This window comes from Vanacampus margaritifer, chromosome 16 (assembly GCF_051991255.1).
Source record: "Vanacampus margaritifer isolate UIUO_Vmar chromosome 16, RoL_Vmar_1.0, whole genome shotgun sequence".
Taxonomy (NCBI): domain Eukaryota; kingdom Metazoa; phylum Chordata; class Actinopteri; order Syngnathiformes; family Syngnathidae; genus Vanacampus; species Vanacampus margaritifer.
In genome coordinates this window covers 18,664,474-18,681,331 of record NC_135447.1, presented here as the reverse complement: position 1 = coordinate 18,681,331, position 16,858 = coordinate 18,664,474, and the positions used below count along the sequence as shown (strand labels likewise).

Genomic DNA, 16,858 nt, shown 5'->3' with positions numbered 1-16,858 from the left:
AGATGAAGGACAGAAAAAAAAATAAGAAATTAAGATTGTCCTCCCCGAACCATGCAGTCGTGCCTGTTAACGGCTCAGCGCGTTATGCGTCCACCACCCGCCCCACAGTTGACGCGGGCCCGCCTGCCACGAGTGCTCAAGTGGAGTTTCGGGGGCACCGCGGCGTTGCGGTCCCGGTCAAAATGGGTTTACATGTCCTGCCTCGTATCTTCATCATTAAAACTAAGATTGTCCATCCCGAACCAGTCGTGGCCGTTTGAAAATCCTCGGTTTCCTGGAGGTCTTTGGGCGGCCCACCGACAAACGCCCGATTTTTACCCGGGATGGGAACCATCGCCGATGGGCTAACTTTTTGAAAATCTTCAGTGTCCTAGAGGTTTTTGGCCGTCCGTATCTCCCCAGCACCATCCGCGGATTCGTCTCGACGAGACCTTTCCAACGGTGTATGGCCCATCGCATTTGCGACCTGGATATAGAGGCCCGACAGTTTCCCCAATTTCATGCCCAGGAATGCTCCAGCGTGAGTCCTCCCATGGCTCACCCCTAGATTACACCGCATGCGTGTGCATTGGGGATCCGCTCCGCCGCTTTGTTTCCATTTCCAGCTTGTTCATATTACACCAGCTGCATATGCGCTGCGGATCGAGTGCCGACCAGCTTGTCGTGCCAAGACCGCCGGACAAATAGACCCACGTGGGTAGGCGCCGGCCACCAGGCAGCAATGCGCTCCTGAGCCTCCCAGTCAAAATGGATTCCTCAGCCTTGTATCATCATCATTAAAATTAAGAGTATCATTTCTAACACCTATTTTGTTGTTGTGTGCTTTTTTTAATTCCTATTTTAATTTTATTTTTTTAGGAAAACAAACAAATGGATCGATCGCCGTTATATTTTTGTTTCTCAAATAAATGTTTTGGATATTAGTTTAGTTCTTTTTTATTGTTATTATTATTATTTAAAAATCTACAAAGGTTTGAACACTGAGAGTGTATAGGCCTACTGTATTTATATAAGAGTTACAGTATGTGAGAAAATGTTAACGCCTATCAAGAAAAGTGCATGTATAAAGTGTGTGCTGAAGTGTTAGCCTCACAACATATATAATAAATTGAAAAAATAGTATGAACGAAAAAACATTTAGAATAAACGACAAAAATATATACTGTGCTATATAATAAGTAAATAAAAAAAAACTTTTACTCACCACGGAGCACATAAAAGTGTGTGCATCAACCTGTGTCAGTCCTGAATATTTCCGCTTTAATTTTATACCTACAGAGTGGTATGAAATAATAATTAAATAATATTTAATATATGTGTTTCTACAGCATGGTCACCGCTCACCACTGATAGAAACCCAAAATACATTTTTTTCCCCCAGACTGTTTCATTCATCTCCCCTAACTGCTTAAAATTCGACAAGAATGACTATGTACAGTATGTCATGTGATTAACTGGTGACTAGTCCAGGGTGTATCCCACCTCTTGGCCAAAAGTCACCTGGACTATTGGCTCCAGCTCACCCATAACCCCAATGAGGACAAATACTATTTGGGTGACCATATTTTTAGTTCCAAAATAGAGGCGACTAGTCCTTAAATGATACTCAAAGATGCCAAACATTAGAGCTATTTTAACGTAGGCCTGCTACGTTAAAGTAGCTATATGGGTAGAAAATAAAACAAAAAACATAGCTCTCTTTTGAAGTCTTACTTGACAAATGAATACACATTGACATAATGTTCTTATACCAACCTTTTTTGTCCCATGATCTACTCAAGCTCTCAAGCAGTCAGCCTCCAGCGATTGACCCATTTATTTATTTATTTTTCATGGAGAGGTGGGGGTGTGTGTGGGGGGGGGGATAGTGGATGCGCATACATCCACTATTCCCGGCGGCGTCCACCACACTAAGGGAATCGAATCCGCACTTCGCCCACATCTCCGGTTTGGGAGCGCAAAGCGCTACAAGTCAACTAAAATTCTGGGCCGCCAACACAGCTCAGCACCTTATTTGAACGTGTTAAAGTGAGGTTTTACTGACCTACTTTTTTACTTTTTCATTGTAAAGATGTAGACCGGCTATCGCTATGAATCGGTTACGTGGGGCTTTATAGTTTTCATCTTTTATAACAAGAGCAAGAGCTCTGCGTCGTGCTCTACTAGTTTCATTTGCATTTCAGTAGCGTCACTATTCAAGCTACTTCCGTGTTTACAGAGCGATAGCAAAGTAACGCTCATAGACACTTCATTCCCTGGACGTAAACATTTTAATGCAACAACAAATTACATACCTTTCTTTCTTGGCCCACCGTCACCGCTGTGACTCACACATGGCACACACTATTCACGCGTCACAGCAAATGACAATGCCAGAAGTCCGTACTTCTCAGAATTTCCCATGGCTATTGAGTACTTTTATGCTGCATTCGAAATCGAAATTATCGCAGTTGGATTTTCCCTGTTCCGACCTGAATGCGTTTGAGGCGAAAGTAAACAACCAAAATGGTGGATAGTGATAAATTTCTATTTTTGTTTGGGTCCTCAAAACACATTTTGACCTCTAGCAAACTTGTCTTCTCACAATAAATCAAGTAGAGCCAGAACAATGACGAATGAGATAAATTTGTATTAACTTATCTTATTTCATAAGAATTCCATACAGTTCAGTTGTTAACCGTATAATTTCATGCAGGGAGATAGCGGCATACTGTCACATACATTGTGTTAGATGAAGTTATGTTGAATATTTATGAATGAAGGAAGCAATCTCGTTTTACACTCGAGTAAATTGTTTTAACATTCATGGTCTGTTTCCGTAGGGGTCGCCTCGCCATTGTAGAGTAACCTCACAAGCCATATTGATCATTGTGATTTACATTTTTAATGTGGAACTTCACTCGGCAGATCCTTTTGGGAAAGGAGAGACATTCTGTACAATACTTCAAGCTGATTGGACAATGCGGCATCTTGTTTTGACCAATCACAGCAACAGATGAAAACGTCTTCTTCTGTCTCATCTCAGAAAAAACAAAAAAAAGCACCAACATCTTTACCAGATAAAAATGCACGAAGCACCTCTTGCTGTTCACCATTCAATAAGGAAATGGTGAGTAATTATTCTAGAACAGAATTAATTGCAGCGTCCATTCATCTGTTAGGTCTGTTTATTTCCCTTCCGCCATTGGCGCTTCTTGGTTTCGTCTCGCCCTAAACAACGCCTTAAACCGGATTGGTCCAACCTAAAAAAGGTCGGTTGCAAACATATCAGCGGGAGCGGTACAAGAAGCATTTCTCTCGTAGTATTTGTGAACAAATACCGCGAGAATTCAGTTTGCTGGCAAGGTTAATTGTAGAGTGACATCACATTCGGTCAGAGAAGTCGGGGTTCGCAAGTAGGATTTCCGAGTTCAAGGGTGCTTTCCCGTACACACCTCCTGGTATAAAGTTGGAAAAGTCTGACTTCCCACTTTCCTCGAATGCAGCCTTAGTCCACTTGTACTTCCCGGTGTTGGTACTGCGCGCGACTCCAAAGAATAACTCCCATAACTATCCAATGTATGGATTCAATCTTCACACAGGTATGTCCCACAACTAACACACTAGCACAAGCAAAGCTAAAAGCATACTGCAAGCATCTAATTTCTTTGCTTGTTGCTCACTGTCGATGTACACATAATAGGACGAGAAGAAGATAAGATAATTGAGACCTACCTGCAATTTCATCATCAAACTCACTCAAAGCTGAACATGAACAGGAGCGATTTTGTTAGCCATCGTGTCTCAGAACTCATAAAAATAAAAAATAAAAATAGAACGTCGTGCATTAACCAAAAACAAAAATGAATGTGACGGCAAAGAAGAAATTGTTGATAAAAAACGGAAGGTGAGGTTACTAGTTTGGCAATATTTTATGATATATTAAGTGGTTAAAATGTGTTTGATAGATAAATTTTTCCGTGGTTTGATATTTCTGTACATGGTGGACAATCATTGTCAATTCATGTCTCAAGTTTATGTTTCCAAAATACTTTGCACTGTGTGCATATTTTGTTTAGTTGTACTGATGTCTTTTTAAAAGTTAAATATATTTTCAAATTAAATTACAGTGGTACCTCGGAGTTTGAACATAATTTGTTCCTGCGAAGTGTTCAAAGTCCGAATTGTTCAACCTTTGAAACATTTTTATTTTTAAATAATGTAAATGCAATTAATCTATTCCCAAGCTCCAAAAACAGAAAATGTTTTTTACATTTACACACTGTACAGTATTTAAACAATAAAAAAATACCTTACCTTTTATGTTGTGGCGTGATGGCATCAGTGGATGATAAATGCTATGTTAATGCTTAGTGTTATGCTCAGTGCTGAGTTTGTGTATTTTACATTAGGCATATTGTTAGACCACTAAGCGATCCTGGAGTGCGTTGTTTAACGTCAGGCACGTTATTGAACAGCTAAGGGGGCTCTTCGTGCCAGTACTTACAGAAGTAGTGACGGTAGTTACAACGGCGCGATAATCTCCTTCCTAATTCCACTGTGGTTCGTGGCATTCTATGATTTTCTTTGCTGCCACTGGCACTGTTATCTTTCTTTGGGCCCATGGCAAAGAAAAATGGTTGTGGAAAAATCAAAATGCACTCGCGAGTATGGAGCACCTCCGGGAGTATTCACGATCTGACAGGAAATGAGCAGTTCATCGTCTCTAGTACCGCAACGTGATTATTCGGCTTCGCTCGGTTACCCGTTTTCAAGGTACGTTCGGCTTAGCTTGCTTTGCTTGGGTGTTCAAGCTTCGAAAATGCGAGGCATTTTTTACTCAGATTTTTTGGTTTAGGTCCGATTTCTACGAGTTCTGAGACGTTCAAACTCCAAGGTTCCACTATATCTAGATTCAATTCAGCCTTTTCTTTTCCTGATTCAATGTATGAAAATATAGAAGACCTTTTGTTGTCTTGTTTTTTTCTAACATGTTTAAAAATACTGTAAGAATCTGTTGTGTTTTATGAATAATGTCTACACAGCAACAAATGTCAACTATAACATTGTTTTGAATATCAAAATGAATTGTATCAAATTGAGAATTGTATCGCTCCCAAACTTAATCAAATCGTATCAAACAGTTCTGCTCTAAAAGATATACATTTTCAATCCCATGTTCGTTTATGTTTTTGTCTTTCATGTTGCATGACCTGTTTTAATTTTGGCATAATGGTATTTTAAGTTTCTGTGTTGTTATAAATTGGTTGCTCTGTGTACGGTATGTTATTGCATGGAGTTGCAGTTTTAATAGTAGTAGCAGTATTGCATTAGTACACGATTCATTTGTTTATTCTTTACTTTGTTGATTATGTTCGAAGTATCAACTTGGTACATGGGTTGAAACAATGCCGCGCCCAAGTTGCAATCGATGTATTACAGCTATGATGTTAAATTTCTTCATCTCTATTGAATACAGTAAAGTGATCTAACTACAGTGTATATGTATGTCTGTGTTATGCTAATATATAATGTAGGTTAGTAAGTGCTCAAGTAATTATGATTATTTGGGAACAACTGTTAAAAGTGCATAATGTGCAGAGCAAACGACTAAATGTGCTCCAAATGGCTTAGGACCTAAGTGGATTAAATGCATCAAAGACAAATAGTTCAATGGTGTATTTGTACACAAAATGTGTTTCCTGCATAGTGTACATCCTAAGAGTCAGAATTCCAAGTTTTTCTAATTCTAATTATTTTACCCTCAATTCATCCTATCTGTAACATCAGCAGTCATGTCTTCAATAATCACCAGTGAGCACAAAATGAGACAATTAGTTAGATACCGCTATGTCATAACACATCTTCCAACATGTTTGACACATGATGTGATATGTGTTATTTTATTCATATTCATTATTCTGTCCAAAGATCATCAGTGCAAGTCTGGTGCACGTTGGTGTGTAAATGTTTGCATAGACGTTTAGTTTAGTTTGCGCTGTTGTGTGTATGAACACAGCCGATTTGCTCTGCAGCTAATCGAAGTGGCTCCTCTCATTCCCTTTAAATTTGGTGTGTGAGAGGCAGTCTTTGACATGGTGGAAGCAGAAACTGATTCGAGATTGAGTCCATGCAGGAGATCTTTAGTAACAGGGCTAAAATTAAAGTTATTGAAAAATATGAGAATGTAAGTTGATGATTGAATAATTATTTCAGTCTTCTTGTTTATCAGTTCCACCTTCCTGGTTTTCATAGTCAAAATTCTAAATTTGCCTTAAAACTAGAGCTGTGCAATACTTGAGATTTTGGTATCGGTTGATACCAAGTAAATATTGGCACCAGAATCAGCACCGCACGTTAACGAGGCAATTAAGCGCATGGCAAGCGTAAACAAGGCAATTAAACACGGCAAAGTTACATGAGCTACAAACATATATGAACCACGGATATAGGTGATTTTACTCACAACAAGAGTACTTATTCTCAGTAACGCACACCAAAATGGCGCGGCCGGAAGTAATGACATGAATAAGTGTTACCTCATAAGGAGACACACAGAAAACGAACAAAACGTTCCTTCCCCCCAGTCTTTCTCACAGTTTCTGACCGAAAAATGGCCACTAGAGCGGTGGCCGATAGCAATATCAATATCAGTCGCGAGAACCGATACCATGAAATGTGGCCTGGTATCGGCCCGATACGATACATGGTATCGACAAGGATATTAATAATATTCTTCATAGAAACATGCCTGGACTGTTGCTTAAAATTGCAATTCAGTAATACTCCTCCTGCTGTCGCTCTTCTGCACTCAAAGAAATGTCAGCCACCGAAGTTCTTCTTGTCTAGACACATAATTATTACGATACTTACATGTTGTGCTACACTAATACCTAGCTCAAATAGTAGTTGGAATGCTCAAACAAAGCATAAAATGTCATTCACTGAAAAAAATTATTTGTTACCGCCAGTTCCGTCTACCGCTGTAATTGGCCAGTGCATATGTATGCACTACAAAGGGATTGTGCAAGGGATCCATGAGAAACCAAAAAAAAGAAATGTAAAGGATCGATAGTAGCCATTTGGTATCGATACGATTTCAATACGATATCAATACTCACTTCAGTATTGATTCTATCGATAGTTGGATCGATCTGCACAGCAGTTTACTTGAAAAGTTAGCACTTTACTTGAAACTTAATGATAGTGTTTTGGGCATATAGTGGAGAAGTTAGTAGTGATTTACCTAGCTCTCTATATTGTGTGTAAGTGTTCGATATGGATAGCTTTTTTTTCTTTTCTTTTTTAAAGAATAAAGCACCCAGACCATTTCAACTTGGCCAGCATCTTCATTGTAAATCACAGATGTTTCCAGCCTAGCAAGTAGCAACTGAACCGGACAAGCACAGAAGTTGGGGAGCTTCGCGAGAATAGCTGGGCATGCATCCCAGGCCACAACTGTGCAACAGTGCCCCTGTAAACCTACAACCAATTTTTGCGCAAGGCTGATGCACAGAGCTGCCAACGTACGTCATCCCACACAGCAAAACTGATATGATTTGCTTGCTCGACGGCTTGTTCAGATGTTTTGATCTCCTGCTGTCTGTGTTTAAGTACTGTTGTCAATGATTACAATCATTACAAGTTGGACCTGATTCAAACAGAGCTCCCAGACTCACAGGCTACACTGAGTGAGAGTGTGTGCCACAAGAAGTCTGCTGGCTGCCAGTTTTCCATGCCTCCATTATCATCGGCAAAAGCTTCTCTCTTCCAAAATCAATTTTGAGACCCTTTGAGCAGAGGTGGGCATTCCCTCAATTTGTCAATGACGGACGCCCATTTTGTTGATGATTAAGGATGATGAGAAACTTAATGGACGTGGGTTTTTGTTTGTCAATGTAATCATCAAAAACCGGATCACGGACTGACATATGACGAAAATAAAACATTGACCCACTTCTGTAATATCTGTCAAGTAAGTTAACTGCAGATGATGGTTGCTTATCTTGCTTTATTTAGGCACACAAACTGCTTGTGTTGCCCGTAGTTGATGCCAAAAAAAAGAACAACGGCATCAGACGAAAGTGCCAACACGAACAACAACCTCCAACATTTGCCTCGACTACCGGTACTCTGCTTGCGCTACCCCCTCCCTTCCCGTGAGTCACGGGATGCAATCACAAATGCACAAACAGAACTATGGGCTGAAATATATATGCCACCAGAAACTGGATCGAAATAATTTAGATTTGAATTTGAATTGCTTAACTTGAATAATTTCATGAAAAACTGAATTTGAATCACATAAATTGAATTTGCATGGCTTATTACAATACCGTTGCAGCATACCGTATGCGGTACAGTTGCTTTGTTCAGAATAAGCCGGGGGATTTACGTCACCACCCTGGCTACTTGCCCGGATTTAACGCACAGTATATACAATACACCGTTAGAAAATGTAATTCCTGGAGATTTTAATAATGGCCAACATTTTAAGATACAATCATATCTGCAGGCTCAGTGGTCACTTAAGTCAGACAGTCGCAAACACACAATAAAGATGTAACTCACTGTTTCAGCCTTATAAATTTCCAAGATGTCAAACTCCATCAAAAATGGTCCTATCACATCCACAAGGGTCCAGTAAAATTGTTAGTCCACACCAAGCGTTACATCCATAAAGCCACGTTATTTGCTGCCGCAAACTTTTACAAATTTCCATTGGATATGGAGAATAGTCAACCATTTTTTGATCGTAGCATGCACAGATTGGCCACTCCAAAGTAGCAAAACAATGTAGGCCCTTGGGCCGTTGATTTGACACCTTATTTGGTCCAATACACAAAGTTTTTCCCAGTCACAGGCCCACAAAAGCAAAATGAACAGTATGTGCGTAAAAAGTTCCTCCATCTAAAGTTTTCTACAAGGCTTCAGCCAATCGCAGCAAAGCTTCCTGTTGATTGTTGTATTGAAAAAACTAAGAAATTTGGACACAGCCTAACTTTGTCATGCACTATTGAACTCATGCTATTGGCATTACTGACATCTAGGGGTCGAAACCTATCAATTTCTAAGGTTTGTTGTAGACGGTTTTCTCAAATGCATTTAACTGCATGAAGAAAATGTTGATGTTTTATATCAAACCTTAGACTTAAAAACAGGTAGCTGCAGTTAAGTAATTTATTCTGTTTGTTTGTTTACACAATCTTACAAAAAATACAAATATTGCAGCAAAAAAATTAAAATAAATACGTAAAGGTGAGCCCATTATGGGCTTATCAAAGATCCCACCTAAGAGGAATAAACCAACATTTAAATAACTATAATATACTACCAATGCTCTGTATATCCTCAACAAACATATCCAATTGTCCGGGGTCCGGATATGAAAAACACCCAACTCCAATAATAACATTTGCTGCTTTTTAATTACATGTCAAATAATTGACAAAAACTTATATTTCTTAAATAATTCAACTTATTTTTAGTCTATTGTTCAAATATTTCTTTCATTAATTTTTTTTGTTCAAATATTCAATTGTTAAATCTTTCTAGGTAGGGTCCCCATCATTAGTTATGAAATCAACAATTTTCACATTATTTCCTTTCTCTTTCAGCATTTCCTTTATGGCCAAATATATGTCCTCTCCTCTCGTATGTGTTTTCAAAGCTGTGTTACCCAAAATGTCCTCTATAAATGTTTTAGTCTCCTTATGATAGAATCGGACATACACCAAAAGCTGAGGATTGTCACTTACATCAGTTGATTGATTCATCCGCAGCTAGTAAAATACTACAATATATAATAATAATATAATAATTGGATGGCGCTGTCCATCTGGGAGTGCGCATCCTCCGAGTGCACAGACTTTAAGTTGCTCTCCTCCTTTCTCTTCAAATAGCGTGTCTGCCATTGCTTTCAAACATTCCTCGACCATTCTGGAGTAAGTAAAAAAAAAGGTTTGTGTTTGTGCTTTCAAAATCCACTGCACGCGTAGTGAGCACTCGTAGGCAGATACACTGGGCTTGTAGCACTCGATCTGGTAAAATAAAAGCACACACTTCAGTCCATTCACTTTTCAGTGTGTACTTTTCTGACTTTTGACAACGCCATACTTCATTACGTTTGTCGTGAGAATGCATGTACCCCAAAAACCAAACAAAAGTTTGCGAGCTTACCGGACCCCGGCTCTGTCAAAGCACCCTGGCATAGCTGCCCTCGTGCGTGCCTATTCAAAAATCGTCTATCGTAAAACTGAATATATTTCCCCCCCAGTATATATTCTCAGAGGTCCAGGTGAAAGGGTCTCGGGGTCCGGATCTGGACTACGGTCCGCCATTTGGTGATCCCTGGTCTATGGCATGGAGTTCCATGCAGCATAACGTTAAGATTAGGTTTGAAAAAAAGGTGGGCATTCTGTGAATATTGTGGGAAGGTCCGTCAGTCCGTCAATGACGGATGTCCACTTCAAATGACGGGGAACATTGACGAGCGGCCATTTCGCTGAGGATTGATGATTAAAATGCCGTTCGACTTGAAATATTGACCGATTGATGATGACGGAAGGGTGTTTACTGACTTAGATAGAAGCATCTCTGTAATGTGTTTAATCACACTCATAAGCCAGCCCAAGCTCGTTGCTAGCAAACTAGCAACAGCAAAATGCAGCAAGGATGGCTGACTGTTCATCATGGATGCACTGTTGTTGTTGTTGCTGTTTTTATTAACAAGATTGTGTTAATATCATTATTACTATTTACAGTATTTATTAATGAAATAAGTACTGTCCCAGTTAGTCTAGCATCTGTAACGTCTTAATGGCACAACGCCGTACTGACCATTTTCTTCTGCTTTCTTCTTCCTATGTGTAAGTGACATAAATACGGTATAGGATTAGGGCAAGTGAAGAACAAAAAAAGGGTTGGCAAGATTTTCTCACTTGATTCACAGAATTCTGACTTTAAAGTGAGAATTCTGACTTTAAAGTGAGAATTCTGACTTTATTCTCAGAATTCTGACTTTATTCTCAGAATTCTGACTAATCCTCGTCCATACATAAACACTTTGCACCACGTCAATACACGTGAATCCAGCCAAGTGAAGCCTTGTGGGAGCGTCTCCACAGTTCAGAAAATCTGTAAAATCTCCAGAACCACTAAATAATAGGTCTGAAGAATTAAGTGCTACCTTTGCTTTTCCATTGCGCATCTGTTGCATGCCCTAAATGTCCAGCACACTTGCGGTTGAATTCAGCCATTAGGGAGCGATAAGGATTCCGAATTAGAAGGATAGCAGAGTCGAACATCTCAATCTCTTTCTTTCCACTCTCATGAGTCTTGACACAAATGCTGCGACCTCTCCTCCAGAAGTCCTTCTCCCCTTTGAAACCTGGCGGAAGTAAAAACAAAATGATCATCGGCAAGGCAATGTGTCTCTCAAAAGTTGTCAAAACACACTGAAAATGTTGCCATTCCCACCTTTGCTGTACAAGGTGCCATCAAAATAGAAGCTGCCAGTGTAGTAGCCAGTCATGAGCTCAATCAAGTGTCTGACCCAAGTGTTTCCAGCACCGGGAAAACTGGAGAGAGCCACGAGAGAGCTGGATCTCTGTGGTAGAAACATCCTCTCCTTGCACCTCGAGTCTGGAAGAGAAGTTGTGTTTTTAGTCAGGAAGATGACAGAGTCCTAGGTGGAGTATTTTGAGGCAACCCCAAAGTAACATACAACCAAAAATGTACTACTGTATTTGACAAAGCTCACTATAAGAACTCCAGTGGACTGGAATATTTTTTTTGTACACACAATCTCAAATTTGCCCACATTTCTTTTTGTCTCCTATTTCATTTCCTTTTTTTTTTTTTTGGGAGATCTCAGTATTGATCATTTGACATGTCATCATCATTGTTCTCCTTTTTTTTTTTTTTTTGTATGTGTGTTTGTGCGTGTGTGTATGCGTGCGTGTGTGTGGGCGTGCGTGCGTGAGAAAGAAAAAAAAATAAGAATTCCCATACCGTTCACCTAAACCGAACACTTCAAAATCCAGCCAGAGTCGTGGGGCCGCCAGGAGACCCGAAGAGGGACCAAAGAAAAGAAAGAAAAGTGAAGCCCAGCACCGACCAGACACCACCCACCGGGCCACTAACCTTCACCAACCCCAGAGACATCTAAACTCCAACAAATCAGGGAAACCTCAAGGGCCCAAAGGAGAAACTGAGGAAAGGTAGAAAGGACAGACGAAGCAGATTCCTGTTTCATTTCCTGATATCACCATTCCTTAAGTTCTAATGTCCAGCTAGCTACAGCGTAGAGGCATATGGTGATATGCAGAGGTTCAGATAGGAAAAAAATCGGATAAAGGTTTAATCACCTAAATCAAACTGCTTTGTTCTATATCCAAAGAGGTTTATTTTAATGGAACTCTGGACAACTGTTTACATGTAATGTGGAGAATAAAGAAGATATGACATGGACAAACTGCTGCCGATTGGCCAGGAAAACCCTGTCCATCTCTTCAATGTGATCTATTCCAATCTGGTGTTTAAGGCACGTGACACTAAATTTAATGAGAAGAGCCGTTTTGGAGCACCGTGTCACACGTAGAGCAATGTAAACATCAGATGATTTGTCAAGATGTAGTTGTGACTGTTTTTACACTTGTATTACAGTTTTACTCTATAGGTTTGGCACATTTATTGAAACTGAAATTACATTTTCAAAACTGTAATCTCATTTGGCCAAACAGACTTACATTTGTGCCTAACCTCATCAGTTCATTAGCAAAACCACATCTCTATCCCAAAACTGGTCATACATGCTTCACTCCAAGTTCTTTTCCCAAACAAAGAGTCGGTACTGTCACAACTGCAAAGATCCTTCTCAAATGTTCATCTGCATTCACTTAGTATTTTTTCCAAAAATAACTTGGATGATTGTGCACAACATGGATCATCTGCAAAACCTCATATCTCTCCCAAAACAGCTCACCTATGTGTCAAAATCTAATTTCTGTCATACAAGTAGGTCAGTGCCCCCACAATGCATCATCCCTTTGGCATTGTGTGAGCACTGCAAGTCAAAATGATTAGATGTTTTGTCACAACAGCAGAGTTGCCACAAAATACATTATATAAAATTGCATAAAATTACGTCACTGCGCATTTATGTCACATATTTGACTGACGTGTATACATGATGTCTGATTGGATTGGCAAATAAAATGTACCATTCTTGTAAATTAGAATAAAATTCCATTAAGGTTTGGCCTGTTTAAGGCGCTTATATGGAGCATTTTCATTCATTTTGAATATTGGGTTTCATTCTATTGGGAATAAAAGGCTTTAATACAAACCCGGCTAGAGTGAACAGTCCAAAAAAACAGTTACAATGAGAACCTTATACTTATTCAACTGTGTGCATACATTTTGCCTTAATATTTGCTTTGTTCCATCTTTCAGCCTGTTTCATGATTGTTTTCATTTCAATTAAGTGTGTATTGAATATAAATCGAATGGTAACACTACATACAGTAGGGGTGTTATTAAAAAAAATCGATACGGCAATACTTTACAATACACATATTGATACGCAGGCGTCAGAATTTATTTTGCTCGTTAACTTTAAATAGGCAGTTAAAGCAAGGTTGCTTGCGCAGGAACAGCAGTCTCTGAAGTTTCGCTCATACACTAGCAGCAGGCGCGGTGGGGAGGGGGGGGGGGGTCGTGCTCGCATGACCGCAGCGGAGTGGGGGAGCAGACGAAAGGGACATGAGTGCCTTAGGTGTTTAGTTTGCATTGTAGCCTACTTATTTATTTTTAAGTGTATGCGTGAAGTCTGTTTTAAAAATAGCCCATCAGTCATTGGATACTGTGTCTTGCTAAGAAAAATTAAAACAGAGGAAGAATAAACATTTATTTACTTAACTAACTAACTAAATGTATCAATTTTTCTATGTTTTGTTTTAAAACAAACTAGAATGTATTACATGGAAAAATTGTTATTATTTCCGCAAATATTTCAAATAAGCACATTTTACAGCTGTCATTTTAATACTTTGATATTTTTACTCAAATCGGCTCATGCCTGTTCATAAATTTTCCCGGTGTGTCTGTGAAAGCTCCTCAATTAGACCAGGCATGCCGCTTGGTGGTAAACCAGAAGAGCTGCTATCAAAAACATTTTTGCCGTTTTTACAGTAAATGTTCATACAGGCTGATAAAATACTTCTGAGACATTGATCCATTCCTGCCTTTCTGTTAGAATATATGTCTACTGTATTTTGAAATTTAAATTACTTTCAGTACACTATTCTGTTGAGGATTCAGGCTCTTATTTGTGTCATGCTGACAGGGTATTTTGAATGTACCGGGTACCGATGTTAGATTTAGCTGTCTTTCCCCCCCTTTCCTTTGTATACACAACATTAATGTTACAATGGTAACGTCATTGCGAATCCGCGCGGTGCTTTTCCTCGAATGATGACAATTTGATTGATCTTTTATGATACAGATCTTAATAGACACAGTACGATTTTTATTAAATTTTATATTTTTTTATTTTTTATTATTATTAGAATTGTTTTAATATCTATATATATATAATTTATTTATTTTTCTTTAATATAATTACGCTACCATGCCTCATGATATGACGCCGATGCCATTAAGAACTCATGTTTGGTGATTTACAAACCCAATTCAAGAAAAGTTGGGACACTATTGTAGCGATTATTTGGGTTGCCGTAATGGCTTAATGAGAAATTTAGACGGTACTGAGGGGATTTGTAATTTCCTCAGCAACCTCTGGGGCACCACGTTGACTTTGCTTGTTTGTAAGAGCAAAATAAACGATAAAATCCTATTATCAAGTATTCATAATCTGAAGTTGCTACTTTAGTTAATCATGGAGTTCTTTGCTTTCATAAGAGAATTACTAATCCACTCAGTAAACACAAATGATTCGGCAGAAATTCACGGCCCTTCCGTGCGCATGAAGCAGACTTGGTTGACTGAGACCAAGCTTTTGGGATAATATTTGATAATTTTGGGATCAGAATTGACAAGCCAGATGGTTCATTTATCATTTTGAACACATTTCAAACATTACCACGATCATAAAGTTATTGAATCCGCTAAGCTTACTAATTAGCTACACTTAGGTAGCTACAGAAATTACACACATCATTCGTTTGAGATAGACATACAGGTTGTGTACAAAGATAAACAACAGGAGTTACTTGATGTCAGTTAAGTACATAGAGTCTGTGTATGTCCCGAATTATGTAGACTTCAGATTAATTAGGAGCAGCAGGATTCTTGAGGATAACCGATAGTGACCGTAGGAGGGCACGTACCATATACCTTCCAAAGGGGCATTGTTTCAAAAAAACAAAACACATGGCTAATTCCTGTGGATAGGCCAGACCATAAAAGATGGTCTGGGGACTGCTTATCAGACAGGATTTCAGGTCTGTCGGAGCTGTTTCCTGGGGGTTATAAAACGAAGTCCAGTCCCTGCTGGAGGGAAACTCAGAGAGTCCTTTTGAAATGAAAACACAGAGTTAAGACACGCACACACATTCCCCAGGGGGAAATGTTTAAAAAGGCACATAAAATGGAAAAATTTAGGGTGACGGGCAATATTCGTCAGACTATACAAATTGTGAATAAAAACTGAATGCAATCGTGTAGACTGCAGGCTGGCCATTTCAATACACAGATCCTATTCCTACGCAGCCATGATGGTGCTGCATGTGGTCTGGCATTATCGTGTTGAGAAATGCAAGCTCTTCTGTGAAAGTGATGATGCCTGGATGGGAGCATATGTTGTTCTCGAATCTGAATATACCTTTCTGCATTGACGATGCCTTTCCAGATGTGGAAGCTGCCCATGCCACATGCACTCATGCAACCCTATACCATCACAGATGCAGGCTTATAAACTGAGCGCTAATAAAAACTTGGGTTGTCCTTGTCCTCTTTAGTCAGAATGATATAGCGCCTCAGTCTTCCACAAAGAAGAATCGTAATTCGTCTGACCACAAAACAGGTTTCTACTTTGCCACACTCCATGAAAAAAAATAAAAATAAATCCTGGCCCAGAGAAACGCCTGCGCTTCTTGGTCTGCTTTAGAAATGGCTTCTTCTTTGTACTGTAGAGTTTCATCTGGCAACGGCGGCTGGCACGGTGGATTGTGTTCACCCACAATGTTTTCTGGAAGTATTGCTGAGCCCTTTCTGTGATTTCCCTTACAGTAAGCATTCCTGTTTGCCGTGCAGTGCCATTTAAGGGCCCGAAGATCATGGGCATCCAGTATAATTATTTGGCCTTGACCCTTACACACAGAGATTGTTCCAGATTCTCTGAATCTTTGGATGATGTTATGCACTGTAGATGATGATTACTTCAATCTTTTTATAATTTTTTCGCTGGTAAACACCTTTCTGATATTTCACTATCTTTCTGCACAACATTGGAGGAATTGGTGATTCTCTACCCATCTTTGCTTCTGAAAGACACTGCTACTACTTTTTTTTATACTCCAATCAAGTTGCCAATGGACTTCATTAGTGGTAACTGGTCTTCCAGCTGTTTTTGCAAGTGCAATTGACTTTTCCAGCCTCTTATTGCTACCTGTGCCAGCTTTTATTTTTAGATTTGTTGGCACCATGAAATTTACAATCAATGTATTTTTTCCCTTAAAATGATACATTTTCTCAGTTTAAACTTTTGACCTGTCATCTATTTTCTATTCTGGACAAAATATTGAAATTCGGCACTTCCACATAATTGCATTCAGTTTTTATTCACAATTTGTATAGTGTCCCAACTTTTTGGGAATTGGGTTTGTACTGTACATAGATAGATGACAATTTGATTTAC

General features: G+C 39.2%; 1 protein-coding gene across 1 annotated transcript in view; it reads right to left on the bottom strand.

The window, feature by feature from the left end:
• The window catches only part of wscd1b (WSC domain containing 1b), a 64,390-nt gene that overhangs the window by 2,043 nt on the left and 45,489 nt on the right, over positions 1 to 16,858 (bottom strand). The window contains exons 8-9 of the mRNA XM_077547588.1: positions 11,458 to 11,622; positions 11,168 to 11,368 (exon numbers count right to left, since the gene is read on the bottom strand). Coding sequence (XP_077403714.1) covers positions 11,168 to 11,368; positions 11,458 to 11,622 — 366 coding nt within the window. The remainder of the gene's footprint in view (positions 1 to 11,167; positions 11,369 to 11,457; positions 11,623 to 16,858) is intronic.